The 17,283-nt window shown below is 41.3% G+C and overlaps 1 protein-coding gene across 2 annotated transcripts in view; it reads left to right on the top strand.

Annotated features, from left to right (window-relative positions):
• The first annotated feature begins 665 nt into the window (after positions 1-665).
• Positions 666-17,283, top strand: part of arhgef4 (Rho guanine nucleotide exchange factor (GEF) 4) — a 128,230-nt gene continuing 111,612 nt past the window's right edge. The window contains exons 1-2 of one of the 2 annotated variants that reach the window (XM_068709630.1): positions 666-1,101; positions 3,726-3,755. In XM_068709630.1, coding sequence (XP_068565731.1) covers positions 922-1,101; positions 3,726-3,755 — 210 coding nt within the window. In that variant the 5' untranslated portion in view covers positions 666-921. The remainder of the gene's footprint in view (positions 1,102-3,725; positions 3,756-17,283) is intronic. The other variant, XM_068709629.1, reaches the window with a different exon arrangement.

Genomic DNA, 17,283 nt, shown 5'->3' on the forward strand with positions numbered 1-17,283 from the left:
CAATTGTTTTTAGAGGCTGTATGTCAGGGACTGTTATATTGTGTTAAAAATGTAAAAAAGAAAAAGTTCCAAAAAAAAACAGAAAACAAATCTGACTTCATATATACTTTTATTTTGAAGGCGAACTGTCTCTGTTTCCGGCTCTTGTTGGCCTTGACTCAATTTTCATTATTCAAGTTAGGTGTTCATTCAATGCGACAACAACACAGACCAATCATTAACCGCGTTTACGCAGCATTGGCTATCGAATAACCAACTCACACGTAGCAAAGCACATTTACATGAACACAAATAGACCAATGAGATTAGGAAATACTTCTAATCTGACATTGTTCATTATACCACGTGAACAGTGGCATATTAATTCTACTTTGTGCACAGACCTGCACCTTAATCATCCATCATTTTGATGAAAGCAATACAAATATGAATTCAGGTAACAAGACTGCCCTGTGCAGTGATATTCTTAACTCACATTGCTCATTGTGTCACACTGAATGCACGTTAGTTAGTCCTGATGGACAGGTGGCACCTTGCATGGTAGGTAGGCCCTGCTATCAGTGATGAATGGGTGTGAATGGGTGAATGATGACAAAGCGCTATACAAGTAGAGCTGTATGTGTGTGAACGTGTTAAAAAGGTTCGGCCAACAGGTGGCGCTGTTAAGCAACCAGTAAACTGAACGGCAGCACAAGCAGTACGGCTTGGACTTTACGTTTTCCACATTCTAGTTGCGGGTCAGTTAAATATCCGACGAGCGCGTGACGTGGCATCATCGCATGTGTGTGAAAGAAAGGTTGACAGTATGGGAGACGTTATGCACATGACCAGACAGAGCTCTGAGACAAGGCCGACATACATCTAGGTGATCTGTGAACTTTTTCTGAGCCGCACACAGCCTCACACCGGCGGGGAACAACCATGGAAAACGGAGGTAGTGACAGAGACGCGGTCGCAGAGAGCAGCGGGTCTGCCCGCAGAGAGGAGTCCAGCAGCGGAGACTGCTCTCTGGATCTCAGCTGTCAACCGGAGAGATACCAGACCGCCAAGTTCAGCCTGGCGGCGCACCTCCTCTGCTGGGCTCTGCTCAGGTGGTTCCAGGTGAGAATATTTACTAGTTTTAAATTGGCTAAACTGGGCTCGAGGCGAGGTGAAGAAAAACTGAGATGGAAGAGTCCTTTTTGATGAGTTGAATCAGATTCATCTGTTCATTATTATAGATCATAAGCAGTCAGTTTATGATCTATTTGTTGTAAATTGTAACACAGACGGGAGCTGTTGTAGTCTGCTTCGAGTCCTGGCTGATGAATCGAGTAGTTCGTGTAGGTACAGATTAATTACAACCAAAATGCCCAGTGCTAATGCTGAAGTAGGAGTAGACATTTTTGGTAAAAAACACATCCATAAATGATCATTTAGACTGTATGGAATCAATAAATTCTCACAATTCGTTTAGTGTCAGATTGGAAATAAGCACTTTGTATCATTTGATAACAGTTATCAAATGATTCCATGATTACATTCAGCATGACTACTGTTGGCTCACTGTCCACATTCCAGTTGTTGAAGAAGTTATAAATTATGTGAACCTCGACTGATTGTTTGGATCAGCAAATAATTGCCATGCGCTATTTTGTGCAAAGTCAGAACTCAAAAACATGCATCAACACTGAATGAATATGGATCATCCAAGATTAGAAATATGAAAAAATTAGCCACTGTAAATTGTTTTTCAGATGTTGGGAATACTTGACAGTATGAAACAGCATGCTGTGGTTTTAGAAGGAATGATTACAGTTGTACATGAGATCGTTGTGTCTCACTGTTGGTGTTTTCAGTGGAGAAACCTGTTTTGAACAGATCAGCTGTAGAGGATCAGATCAGACCAATAATGTGACTAGATGAGTGTGGTGAACACTGTCTGTTGTCATAAAACACAAAATAATTGTATTCATCCTTTCTGCTACAATCAACCTCATCACCAGTGGTGCAGCGGGTTGTTTGGAGACGTGATGTCATACAGCTGTCTTCTGGAGGGTCTCGGAGCTGGGTAGACTGGGTGACTGCCAGTGAAGAGGAAAGTGTGTGGAAGTCTTTTTCTTCCAAATGTCAATATACAATCTTACCTTTTAATATTGAACTTATTTTTGGGGGAATAGACATAAAAGCAATACTAGGTCTTGCATGTTTGAATTGAAGTGTAGCGATGCACTGCATTCGTAGTGCACACTCCATCACACATACGGATCATTTAGCAGCATCACATTACACAGGAATTCAGTAAAATGACAACCCTCTGCATGCACAGTGACTGACATGGAGAAAGTCCATGAAGAGATGATAATTTTTTATGATTATGATTATAGAAACCAGTGTAAACTTGTGGAGGAAGGTGTAGAGCAGGCTCCCAAATTTTTTGTTTTGTGACCCGTACAAAATGAATTCCATTTTGCAGATGTTCATTTATAAATTTGGTGTGATATATGCCAATGCAAAATAGTTGCTTGTATTTGTAATTTTAGGGGATGCAGTATTAGTTCTGACATCATACAGGTGAAGAGGCATGAAGGCCTGACCTGTAGTGACAGTCTGTCATGACTTCACTGCACATTGACTTGACAAAACCATTATCAAGCTTAACAAAATAAAGACAAGGGTGTGTCAGGTAGAAGGTCGACCCCAAGCTGGTAAATGTCCATCAACTCGGCTCATGGTCTTGTCTTTACGGCGCTGACTGCAGAGACAAGCAAAGTCATGTCTTGAATCTGCCCGCGGGCTCCAAAAGGTCTCATGGCTCACATCCGGACAGACTGATCCACCTCTACACACCTAAGGTTTCCAAGTCTCCGTTAAATGGACGTCTGCAGACATGCAGTCTGCCAAGTTGTCTTGCGGGACACTAAGCACCAGACCAGGCACGTGTTAAGTGAAAGGCAGGATTAATGATAAACGTAGCAGGTGTCAATCAATCAATCCTATTTGTCACATGTTATCATATATGGTACAGTAAAATGCAGTCCCACCAGTTTCTTCACTTTGTGCATTAAAACTAGTTGGGTTGGGGTTGGGGGGATTATAGTGGCCTGAGGCTAGAAGCTCTTCTGGAGCCTCAGGCCACAGTGCTGGTCTATCTGGTACCTTCATCACGACCTCAACATGGGGAGAAGGCCGTTATACAGTTGGTATCGAGCCCGATACTCTTCTAATGTGATACTTTGTTCATGTATTCATACTGGTACTCACAGCACCTGATACCACTACCACAATGTGGGTGACTGTGGCTAAGTGGGGAGCAGGGCCGTCCTTCAATCGGAGGATCGGTGGTTTGATCTCCTGCTCCGCTAGTTGCATGTCGATGTGTCCTTGAGCAAGACACTTAACCCCAAAATTGCTCCTGTAGCTGTGCCTACGGTGTAGAAATGTGATAGAATCTGAATTGTAAGTCGCTTTGGATAAAAGCGTCTGCTAAATGACTGTAATGTGACATTAAGCTCTTGTCAGTTCAGCCTGATGAGCTGGCCAGCTGTAATGATAACCAAACTGTTCCTCGATTCACTTGCCCCGAAAAGTTACATCAATTTGTTTAGCTGTGAGGTTGTCAGTGGTGTGTCTGCACAGCTTTCAATATTCAAAACATCAGTCGAGTATCCCTTAAAAGATGAGTCCTATAATTGTATTATGAAAATATTGTATTCATCCCTGTGTTCTTTCTTTTCTCTCCTCAGAAACTCAGATGCCAGTCTGCTCCACTGCATGTAAGAACATTCTTCTTTTGAACTTCTTTCTTTTTTGACAAGTTGTTGAGCTGGCTCTGCTTTGTCAAGAGCAGCAGGGTGTTCTGTCTCCTGTTTTTGATAGACAGTAGGTATCTGACATAGCACTGAGTATATATAACAAACTGAGATGCTCTCTTCTCCTAAACCGAAGCAGGGACTCCAGCTGTGTGTGGGTTTTCAGACGTCTGTGTTCACCTCTAGTACGTCTGTGACTTGTAACTGTTACGGTTCACTCTGTGGTTTGGAGTTTTATTTTCGCTCCTCTGTTCTTATTTGTACCTTCATCCATCAGCCTTTTGAAGCTTTACTGTGTAAAATTATTAAACCGACCATTTCCCGCTTCCCATTTCCTGCTTTCCATCGGTTGGGCTGTTACTGTGAAGAACACCAGTATCTTAATAATGCTGGCTTGATTATTGGCAGGAGATTCACTACTATCTCCTGTTTAACCTTTAGATTTCTCAAATGATCTTACCTAATCACATAGTCGTGCAGATGTGACGCCCACCAATGTGTTTTCACAAGTGTGTTAATATATTTTGTTTTATGTACAGCCAACATGTTTTTACAGTCAGCACACTGGTGTATTCTGACAAAAGTGACTGACATGCCTTCACTTTGTACAGAATGTACATACCATCCTGTAGCCAGCAATGGGGCAGGGTGGTGCTTTATTTTGCTTTAGACAGGCATTACAACAGTAAAATGATTTACAACCATAATGTTGCGATGCCGTGTTCCTTGTTCTGCTGAGCGAGGCAAAATGAACAGACGCTGAAGTTGCCCTGTGTCATTTATGTGTCCTGTTTGCAGGCAGGTGAGGAAGTAATCCAGCTGAATGAGTCTGGTTAGATGAACATACTGTTTTGGCGGCTAGGTAGCTAGGAGATGGATGTCTGTAAATATATATATATATATATATATATATATATATATATATATATATATATGAATGTGTTTGTGTGGCTGTCTAGTTTGATTGTCCGGTGTGCCGCGCCACGCCGTCACGTCCGACGAGTGTTTTCTTTTTGGCTCAGTGAACATTTCGTTTGTAATATTTTGATATTGTCTAAGACTGTTAAAATGTGTTACCACATGTTTTGAGTATGGTAAATAAATGGGAATTCTGCTGAGCGAGGCAAAATGAACAGACGCTGAAGTTGCCCTGTGTCATTTTTGTGTCCTGTTTGCAGAAACTATTATCTGGCTATTTGGTACCAATCCTGGTACCTGTAACACAGACATGAAATTCATTGTCCTATTTCACCCTCCCATGTGAATTTCTCTGAAACTTTACATTTATCAGAACTTTTGACAGTATGTGAAAATGTTTTACCTCAAAACTTTTCAACAGCAAACCACTGATGATTTCTTTTTTAACACAGTGCTGTTTTCAGTCTGAACACCTTGGTTGCCAAGTGCCTACATTCATGCCATACATTACAAAGTACAAGGTTGCCTTGTAAAAAGAATTGTATGATGGATATTTAACAGTGACACTTGTACAGTGCATGCTGATTGTGTGAAAGGTGTAACTAGAATTTGTCAACTTCCTCTTTAACAGTGAATAAAAGGATTTCTACAGAGAGAGACATCCTTGTTAAAGAGTAACATCTTTTTTGTTTGGCTAAACAAAAGGGGTATTACTATTTAACAAAAAGATCTGTCTCTGTAGGCTCCTTTCCATAATGTTGACTGACACCTATGATAACAACCTGTGCCTGTCAGTGGCAAAACAAGCACTTTGTGATGTATTTTGGTGGTCAAAGTTGCCCCAAACATTCGCCTACATTGCGGCTCATAGCCTGGCTGCTGGCTGAGACGATCTACCAAGTTTTGTAACTCTTCAGTGTTAGTCATGGTACCCTTTGTCAGAAGAGGACATAATTGTTCAAGAAAATCCTAGAATCTGCCTGTAAATGCTGGATTCCCTTGAGAGTGGAGCGTAATGTGTCAAAAACCAAACTACATTCCACACTATGAGGACACAGTGTGGGCAATGCCATTAGGAGCCCTCTATAATTTACATAACTGTAAGGAGTTAAGTCTGGTTCACTGTGGAGCTCAGAAACCACAGCACTCAGCAGGAATAGATCTGAAGGAGCTGACTGGACCTACTGCTGCTAATTCAGTTTCTGTTGGGTTCCCAGATTTAGAATCAATTTCAAAAGCAATGCAGAGATTCAATGACTTGTGTGTCAGTAAAGAAAAAGAAAATCATCAAAGTTCAGAGAGTAAGCAACACTGGTTCCAGACCTCTATAATGCTGCCCAGATCTCAGATTTCTCAGAAGTCTTTATAAAAGAATAAAAATAAAAAAAACGTTATGGTCTGGGGTTTGTAACAACTGGTGAACCATAGGGAAAAAAACAGGACTCAATTTTATGACCAGGACAAGTAGGGAGTCAGAACAGGCAAACTAATCAGGCAAAAACATGGTAAAAGAAAAACTGGAACAAAACACTAGGAAATCACTGGAACCCTTGACACAGAGGACGAAGACGAACTGGCACAGAGACAGGGTGACAAAGGGTTTAAATACACTGGGGGTATAGGTGATAAGACACAGGTTGGATCAATCAGGGGCAGGGCAGACAATCACAGTGGCGGGAAAACACACAAAGTCAGGAAGTGAAGTGATCTGAAAAGAGAAGAGAGGTAACTAACAAAATAAAACAGGGAATACTGATAAATGATGAAATAAGGAAAACATAAGAGACAGGACAGCCAAAGGAACGCCCACCTCGGCCTCCAGGTCTGGGAACAGCAAAGGCTGGTAGCCATAGGCACACTGGAAAGAGGAGAGACCAGAAACAGAACATGGTGTTATATGCGTACTCCATCAAAGGTGCTTGCTCCAAGATGCATGGTTCATGGCAGGTCTCCAGCTCCTGATTCAGCCGCACGGTGTGTTCGTTAGATTGTGGGTGGTATCTGGACGAGAGACGCTGAGAAGAGAGCAGAAAACCTTCTAGAATTGGGAGATGAAGTGAAGACCCTGGTCCGACACCACATTCCCATAGGGAAACCATGGATACGGAAGACATGACACAACATAGCCTCCGCCATCTCTGCGACAGAGGGCTACTTGGGTAGAGGAATGAAATGCACCATCTTAGAGAATCTGTCCACTGAGGATGGCAGTGTTACCTTCTGAGGTGGGTACCCTGTGACAAAGTTGAGGGAGATGTCGAACCAGGGGTGATGAGTCACAGGGAGAGGTTGAACAAGACCAGGGGATAGATGTCGGTAAACGGGCACATACTGGACAGGCAGCCACATATTCCCCCACCTCCTTCTCCATAGTGGGCCACCAGAAATGTTAGATGACGAATCCGGTACACCGAACGCCAGGATGACAGAGATGAGGGAAGTGGGAGCCCATTGATAACCTGGCAGTGGAGAGAGACAGGGACAAACCGATGACTGGGCTGGCAGGCCTTCGGCACCCGAGTGTCTCTTAAGGCCCGCCTGACCTTCTCCTCGACATCCCATGTAGGGGCTTCTCGGAGGACGGCAGGATGCTGGAAGGAGAGCTGAGGACAGAATAGGGTCAAACAGGTGGGACAGAGCATCGGATTTGAGGTTCTTGGAGCCAGGGCGGTAAGATGAAGTCAAATGGAAACGGTTAAGGAATAGAGGCCAACCTGGCTTGTCTGATGTTGGGCTGACCAGATGTACTCCAGGTTCTTGTGGTCAATCCAAACCAGCTGCTCCTTCCAGCCAGTGTTGCCACTCCCCCAGTGCGACCCTCACAGCAAACAGTTCCCGGTTACCCACGCCGTAGTTAGACTCCGCTGAAGAGAGTTTACGGGACAGGAAAGAGCAGCGATGGACAAATAGGAAGTGAATTGATCTGAAACGAGAGGAGAGGAAAATAACACAAAATAAAACAGGAAATACTGATAAATGATGAAATAAGAAAAACAATTTAGGAGACAGGACGAGACATGATAGTGTTTATTTAGAATTTATTTAGAATTTTGAAGTCCTAAATTTCATCTCAACATTTTGAGAGATATTAGACTCAGCCACAACATTTTTTGGTGGAAATGGAGATGGCTGATGGCAAGAACACTGAAGTGTGACTGGACGCCAGGGAACAACGTACTGAAAAGTTGAAATGATACATCGATGGAGTTCCATCACGAGACTACTGAATCATGTTGATGTTGAATTATTAAAAGGAATATCTAGCTTCGTTTGAGAGATGCGGGCTGTGTTGTCAACAATGGTGGACAGCTTGTGTGAACTTAACAGTGTGATGTGAATAATGCACTGCCCTGGAAGACGTGGAGGTGAGGATTGAACTTTCAGGGGAATGCAAGGACCATATTATCGGGATGAAGACACAAGCTCACTGAATACTTAGGACACATGAGACTATGAGTAATGACAACACTCTGCCTGCTAGTCTGAGTGACGCTGTCACAAATCCTGCTAGATCTCAGCAGAGCAATCCATCAGTTGAGTTGCCAAAGTTGATAATTGAAAAATTCAATTGAGACGTACGTTTTTGGAGCCTGTATGACACTGCTATTCATGGCAATTGTGCCCTTTCCAAGACAAATCATTGAATCTACCTGAATACAGGGTCAATTGCAAATCACAGGACTCACTGCTAATATATATTTAATATATATTTAAAAACAGATTTGTAAGGAAGGATCTCATCCAGATGATGCCAGAGGACATGGCTCTTGATGATAGTCGTCAGAGGGGAGAAGATGACGACTGGAAGGTGCCTGATGTTCTTCTATTCCTGCAGAATGAAATTGAGAGCAGAGAGGGAGCTTTGCAAATGATGAGGTCATACAATCAGAGACCGAGCCCATCTGCTCAAAAACCATGTAGTAAATCATATTCCTCCAATGACATTAAACTAAAGAAACCAAGCATGGTATTCTGATGAAGTTGACACTGCATTAAATTGAATACAGGTTGGACATCAAGAGGGAGTTTGATATCACTGGTATAATGAGATTGGGACGCTGTACTATTTATGTGGCTTACAGGCCCACCAACTGAAGATAAGGACGAGCCCGGGTCCGGCTAACACACTGTCCTTCAGAGGCTGTAGTAAACCTTGTACCAAGTGACGCTAGCTTGTCAGGAAGGGGACTAAATAACGCTGCGAAGTTCGGGTAAATTTTGGCAAGGGAACAACTGGCTATATTGGTGTATTTTAAATGGTGTATGTATATGTTTCTGCATACTGGGGTCCCTAAACAGTCTTGGAATTGCATCAATTGGGCATGACTGCAAAGCGTGTGACGACGTTCTCCTAAATAGCTATTATCTATTACTATCAATCTATTACTATTACTATCGAGACCATTTTTGGAAACTTGACATCACAGTATAAAATGACCTGTTGTGACCTCTAGGATAATCACAGCCTCAAGAAACTTTACCACCACAAACTATAGGCCTAGGGCATTTAGTTAATGGTTTTATGAGACATGATAGAGCATGGGAATGCCCATCATATACTTCCATCATACTTTTCTAATGCCCTTTACACTTTCACAATTAATTTTAATCAATACATTTTTATTTTTGATATACTAGAAGAACTGCTGAGCTGCAGCTCAAATACATTTTCCGGTTGTCAACTTTCAGATGGTGTATACCAGTTCTCTGTGGTATCTACTGTTGAACTATCTACCCCTGAACATCCCCTATCACTAACCCTTACTCTTAATAAACAGCTGTCAGAATGGTAGGAGGTAACCTCTTGCATCAAGGATGAATACAGTTTAAGGTGTAAAGCACTGATTTTCTTGAAGCCTCTTTTTTGTTGAATTCTTCAATCAGTATAATGTGTTGTTTTGTCAATTTATTGGAGTTATTATTTCTTCCATTTAAACTAAATAAGCTTGGAGTTTAAACTGTGACTCACCGTCCTGTAGTTAGTGCATTTATGTTTGAAGGTTGTAGTGTAGGTTTTTCTCTCAATTATTCAAAGTAGAAGTTGGGCTCCAGATGGGAGAAAAATATAAATTCTATCCTATCACTTTAAGAAAAATATTACTTCGAACAGTTGGAGATCTAACCCGACTAGCCTGCTAACCAACCTGCAAAATGCAACGTAAGCAAAACCCAAACAATGAATCAAGTTTTTCATTGAAGTCAATTGTATGTTACACAAACATCATAGATCGAATCAAAAATGGTTAGTTTCTTTTTGAATACAGAATTAAACACAAAAGGTTCATTAAATCAAATAAACCACATTACGGAGTCCAGATATACAAATCAAATGTCCATTGAGTACATATGATTACGTGGCCACTTTGAGTGACAGGTGGGTGCCGTACCAGGTTGCTAGCTGCTAATCCATATACTAACTATAACAATTTCCACAAATGTCTAATAGGTTAAAACGATGAAGAAATTTTGGACGGACATGGATGTAAACTGCAACTTGACTGGTTGGCGGATGCATACAACTGTGAGGTGGTAATTCTAAAAGTAAGAAAAGTAAGTTCACAGATTTAGAGGGTTAGATTTATACAGCCAGATTTATAACCAGAGTTTAACTCTGCACACTCCATTCTGAATCATAGAAAAGTATTTCTTCTCAGCGCAGGGACTTAAAACACAGGTATCGTTCCTTGGTTTCACAAAAAGTCCAGGAAAGCTTCTGGAAAAGTTGGGCAGTGGAATAGGACCAATGATAGTACTCATTTTCATTGACCACCTCTACATCAAAATACACCAGCACAGGTGTCAGAAATTCCATCTCTCATTTGTCATTGGCAACATACAAGAGCAAAGAAGCTTTTCCAATGAATATGAAATGATGACTGTGGGGTCTGTCTGGACCTGCTGCTGCTCAAGTGATTCCTCGAGTCCTCAAGCTTGCTAGTGTAGTAAATTCAAAACGTTTTTGAGAGAAGACAAAATCTCAGAATTCAAAGGTATGATGGTGCTATCAGTTTCAGAAGGTATACCATCATATTTTTATTTTGTATGCAAGTAGACTTTGAGAATTATAGTAGATAGGACAGGGCAACTTATTTATATAGAGTGGGGAGGTAAAATCACTGCAAAGGAAAGCATCAGATAGTGAGCAATAACTGTTAGAGATAGAAGGTTTAGTCAAAACAAAATGTGTGTGTGTGTAATGTTCCCTGTGTGAGAAAGGTGAGATTATAACCTGCCTCAAGTAAAGTGCTAGTCAGAGTAAAAAGCACTGCTTTACAACCAGCTAGGGTTGCTGGACAACCTTCCCTACTCCTGGTCCTCCTCCCCCTTCCTCTCCTCTGTCCCTTTGGCTTCTTTTATGTGGTTGGACTGCATAAATCCAGGCTGCTGTGGGAGAGACAGACAGTTTTTGTTTTCCTGCGTCTCCAACACAAGCCACCACAGGATGTTTCTTCAGCTCTGCAATGTCACAAGTGAGATTGTTTCTCTCAATGTGAGCGTAAGAAAATCTGTGAGGGAGCAGGAAGAGTTCGGCTCCACAGATTCTTTGTATGTGACAACAGCAGGAGTTTGTTACGTAACAACCTCATTAGTTCCACTTTGTTTGATTTGTGTTGTCTTTGTTTGACCAAAACTTAATTGGGTATATTTTATTTTTAAATTGCTCCCATAGCTGTGCCTATGGTATATGAATGTTGTGTGAATGTTAGATAGTCCTGATGGGCAGGTGGCATGGTGCATGGTAGGCCCTGTCATCATTGTATGAATCTATACAAGTACAGACCATTTACCATTTATATCATTTAACTGAGCTCTGACAAGTAAAAAACAAAACATATGTTCTTCTGCTCTTCTTATTCTGCCACAGTCACAGGAGTATGGGAATAGCAGTAAGGCTCTGAACTTTAGCCTGTCTCCTTTGGTTGCTTGGCTGTTTTTGAGCATCAGGCCAAAAGCCTATTCTACACTTGTACCCATTGTAAACCACCAAATGGGAAGACCTGGTTGATCTGGAACTATCTTTTTGGATTATTTTGGCTCTATACCAGGGGTCACCAACTTTTTTGAAACTGAGAGCTACTTCAAGGGTACTGAGTAGTACAAAGGGCTACTTGTTTGATACAAACTTCCTGAATAACAAAATTGCACAGATCACCTTTTAATAATAATAATATATAGACACTGTCTGATCACATGTCAATGTTAATTATTCCTCACAATAATTATTAACAATTATTTCCACAACAATGATGGTAGGAAACACAGATATATTTAAACATGCAACATTTATTTGTTAATCGGTTTCAACATTTGAAAATCAGAGGACTAACATTTTTGAACAAATCATGATTATCAGTTATGTAAGATTAAAAAAATCAACTCTTTCACTTTTTTAAATGAATCCTATCACATTAGTAATAATGCGATTACATTAGTACTAAGCACCAAATCTGTAGCATTTTTAACAAATCAAAATCTTTGAACACACTTTTTGAACAAATTATTTTTCACATTTTTGTGCAATATTTGAGTTTAATGTCATGGTGTTTTCAATGAAAACATTATGCTATCTCTTTTTTTGTCTGTAAATGTTAGTGGGAAGCCTGGCATTGCATACTGTTCACCAATGCACTGTAATCTGGTGAATAATTTGACACTGCAACTCTGAGTGAGTCTTGATGTGCATCAGTAAGGCGTGTTCTGTGTTTGTTCTTGATGAAGTTCATGTCAGAAAAGACTGATTCACAGAGATAAGTTGAACCAAAAAGGCAGGCAACTTTCATAGCCGATGCACTTTTGTACTTTTCTGTGTCCACAAGGCACCAAAAGTTTGGTGCAGACTGATGGGCTTTGAGGTGGAGGTCATTCTGCAACGTTACGATTTCAATCTCCATCTGTCCAGCATCCAAGTTGAACATAGCACTTAGTACTGAGTACTAGTTACTCAGCAATGCATGTCATGTCCTCTTGCATGAAAGGATTTGAAATGAATGACACACATGGCTCAAGTTGATCAAAGTCACAAAACCTGTTCTCGAACTCTTGCCCTAGTCTGTTTATGACTTGAGAGTACTTTTCTACAGCTTTGTCAAAAGCCACAGATGCAGAAGCATTGTCATTCAACACTGACTGTACAGAGGGAAAGTGCAGCACTTTTTTTCTCTGTAAATGCACAGACAAAATTTTCATCTTAACTTTAAATGTGTCACAGGGTGACTGTGGTTAAGTGGAGAGCAGAGCCGCCGTTCGGCAGTTCGACCCCCGGCTCCTGCTCTACTAGTCTCATGTGTTTCAAGTGTCCTTGAGCAAGACAATAAACCCCAAAAATTGCTCCCATAGCTGCGTCTACGGTGTGTAGATAGATACTGAATTGTTTGGATAAAAGCGTCTGCTAAATGACTGTAATGTAAAAGTGTTTACAGTGCTTTGCCTTGCAGCTCACAGTTCAAATGCTTCAGTTTCCCAGTGATGTCCGTTTAAAAATGCAAGGCCAAGTATCCACTCAGTGTCCTCGAGCAGCGAGACGTCTTCCCCTTTGGAATGCACAAACTCTTTGATTTTGCCCAAAAGTGACAAAAAACGCTGCAAAATTCGTCCCCTGCTGAGCCATCGGATTTCTGTGTATAGTAACAGGTCACCGTATTCAGCTGAAAGCTCCTCCAATAGCACCTTGAATGTCCTGTGTTGTTTGACTTTGGATCATATGCCATTTATGATCTTCACGACAGGAGTCATAACATGACTGGTCACTTTTGCACATAGCGCCTGCTGGTGAATGATGCAGTGGTAATGGAGACATTTTGGGAAGTCTGGGTCACCTTTACATTGGGCAATGAAGCCTGCATGCCGGCCCGTCATGACAGGAGCCCTGTCTGTTGTCACTGACACCAGCTTTTCTAACGGTACCTTTTTCTCCACGAAGAACCTCTTCACCACGTTGTAGATGTCAATTCCCCTCGTTGTTGTCTTCAGGGGCAGAAGTGTCAAGACTTCTTCTTCTGTGGAGAAATCATCAAACACCATTCAGATAAACATCATCAGCTGAGCTGTACTGGTGCTGTCCACGGACTCGTCGCACTGGATGCTAAACCACCTGCACTGAACCAGATCCCGGTCGAGTTGCTCCGTCAAGTTTTTGGATATAGCCGACACTCTTCTTATCATCGTCGTAGTTGGACATCAGAGAAAGTGGAGATGGCATCGGGACCATTCTTCTCGTCTTTGAACACAGTGTTTGCAACTATCATCATTGCTTCTTTCAAGACCTCCCTGTACGAAAAGGCTTTCTTGTTCTTTATCAAAAAATGTGCAGCTCTAAACGTTCTATAGCTTCAGTTGTTTTTCGTCATTTTATCACCGGCCTCGTGAAAAAAGACTGTTGTTTGCCCAAAGCTGCCTTTAAGTCACGGGCTTTTTCTGTCCGTAGGGCGCTGGCAGGTGGGTAGTTAGCATGGAAGCTATTGTGATACGTACTGAAGTGTCTCTCCACATTGTGCCACTTTGCCGTCGCAACAGTTGCCCCACAAATAAGACACACATTTGTCTTTCACTGTCGTAAAAAAGAACTCTTCCTTCCAATCATTGTGAAAATAGTATGTTTTCTTTCGCTTTTCTGCCATGTTTTCTTTAGTTTGTGGGGTAAAAACCACATCTAGCTTCGTAGCTCCACATCGTAGCTGCGCCCGCTTTCTTGTCTCAGTAAAGAGTGAGATGACGATTTGACATTTGACATGCACACAATATTGAACTTTGACTTCAGACAAGGTCAGACTTCATATATATATATATATATATATATATATATATATATATATATATATATATATATATATATATATATATATATAAAACACATTTTTGTTTTTAAAATGATAAAAAGAAAAATATTGTCATTTTAAAATATACATTAATGCAAGTATTTTTGATTAAAAAAAGAACAGCAACTAAACTTTTTAGATGGAGCTCCATGGTGGCTAGTGCTATTTTTAGAACATGCCTGGTCGCCCATGGGGACCACGCTACCCCTGCTCTATACACTACCCATTAGCCCCAACTGGAGAAGAGACTTTCAGTATTGTAAATCCGAGCTGTAGTGAACTAAGAATGCTTTGTTACTGTTTAAAAAAAGACAAGTGAGCACTACTTGGATCTGAAAAGCAAGTGCTTCTGAAGCACAGGTATGCAAATACTGCCCACAAGGAAGGCAATGGATTCCCCCCCAAAATCAAGGTATGCTGCTTCAGTAAAGAACCCAAGATAAAAAGCTTTTATTTCCATGGCTTCATGATTTAAAAATTAAACTGACCACAAACTGGTGAAGATTTGACAGTTGATTTACTGGGGGGATCTGTTCCCTTTCTTGTGGAAAGGCTTCGGCACTGTATTTGACTGCAAAACAGGATATTGGATTCATTCAAAATTCACTCAAAACAGCATCTGGAAGTGAAAGTGGTTTAAATTGCTGAATGTTTTATGAGGTTTCTAAAAAGTGTTATCTTTACCCTCTCGCTGTTAGCAGCGCATGCAACCACATTGTAAGGTTGGTGATTGAATGGTTTTTTTTTTACCAAAAAGCTCCTTTAAGGTCATAGTTCACTGCTTTCTTTTATGTGCACATGCATGGACCTTTGACTTTTTATCAAAGAGCCCATCGTTCATGTTTTGTACTCTCAATGCTGCAAGTTCCATGTCCATTCAAGCCTTGAAGAGCTGTCTGTCAGTTACATCCTCTGAACTTTTTGACACAGACTGAATGTGTCTGTACCAACCAGTATGAGGGATCCAGTGCCATTTTGGGTCCAAGACATGCTAATGGGCTAACCTGTCTGGTGGGTGTTTCCTGTAAAGCATGGGCCACACAGGAATTAATTAAACAAGGGCTGCATATTGAAACCGATGGTTCAAAGAGCCCTCTTTCCATTCCTCTGCCTCTTTCTCCTCTCTTTCTGATAAGCACCCCTTCAAAATGTGAGCAGTGGCTGTGCGACTCCTCCATTTAGGCCCTACATGTTTGTGTGAGAATTCTGCACACACACACACCGACACACACACACACACACACACACACACACACACACACACACACACACACACACACGTCAGTGAATCAGTGTCTAGAGGCGAAGCCATCACATTCCTCTCAGAGGGGTAGGGTTGGAGTGGGGTTGGTGGGGTGACGGGCTGCTGTCCAGACACTGTTGCAAAGTTGATACAAGAGAGAGACTCAGGAATTTGTCTCATTTCACATCCAGCCAAGCTGAGGGGAATACATGAAACACTCAGCTGTCCCATTTCCCATGCTCCCTCATTGGCTGCTCTTCACCTCATTTAACTGGCAGTGTCTCAGCTTTTTCCCGGCATGTTTTCCAAATCTCTTTTATCTGACTTCCTAACTAGTGGACGACAATTTACAGACTTCAATCCTTCCATCAACGATTGTTTATTATAACTGAATAAGTGATAATCGCTAGTGTAAATTCCTCTATCTAATTAATATAGACACAATGGCAGCATCTTAAAAGTTTATAGTATTTCATTTTTTCAATAAGTCATTATGCCACCTAGTTGTAGCTTAGAAAACAGTGATATGGAGCCCTGACTTTGACAAGTTTACTGTTCATCAGACCACAAATAAGACATGAATTAGCTAACTATCACCACGGCCGTCCGCCTCACTCCCTGCCACTATGAGACTGATTCGGCCAGCAAAAAACCCCAGCGCCAGGGCTCACAGAGGGCTGGTGGGCAGCCTTATGTGCATTTTTCCTGCTCAGTGCAACACACATGTCGGGAGGGGGGGGGGGGGGGGGGGGGGAGTTGAAGGAGACGTCGCTGGTTTCTAGTCCGTGATGGACTGGATGGATACCTTACCCTGCAACGATGTTGTTGATCTTCTGGCTGTGCCCTCTGGATGCCCCTCTTCTGGTTAGCTCTAGATGAACTGTAGGTCTGTATGATCTGAAAGTGGTGTCAGGTGCCATCGACAGTATTGAATTTGTACTGAATATATTGTGCTATGCTACTTAACATAATCCATATATAATTTTGCATATTATTTAGATATACTTTTGATATTTTAGGCTGCCCAGAATGTGCTTATGTCCTATGGATTTAATTAGGTCAATGAGAGTGAGTTACCATGTATGTTTGTGTCTGTGTTGGTGTGTGTGTTTGCGTGTAAGTGTGTGTAGTGTTTCAGCTGAGCAGCACTTAACTCCTCTGCCTCCTCCCAGAGCATGACCCCTAATTTTGGATTCAGGAGCCTCCAGGCCAAGTAAAAAACAATGTTTCACTGCCATATATGGCATTTTATTATCTATTTTCATTTGCAAATGATGCAGTTTGTCAACATCTGTTTTATCTAATAAGATAAAGTTTTCACTCATTTCTAATAGGTCCATAACCATTGAACAAAAATAATTATTATCATCAACTAATTTCCTTTTACTTTGTTTAGGTTGTCTATTGTAGTGATTTGCATAACAACACACACTCAAATGATTAGGAAATAAAAACCATTTTCAACACAGTTTTATTGTTCACATGTTTCATTATCAGACCAACAACTAGAAACTAG

Source organism: Cebidichthys violaceus, unplaced genomic scaffold, assembly GCF_023349555.1.
Source record: "Cebidichthys violaceus isolate CVI_PGR_0920_01 unplaced genomic scaffold, fCebVio1.0.p SCAF_15, whole genome shotgun sequence".
In the NCBI taxonomy this organism is placed as follows: Eukaryota; Metazoa; Chordata; class Actinopteri; order Perciformes; family Stichaeidae; genus Cebidichthys; species Cebidichthys violaceus.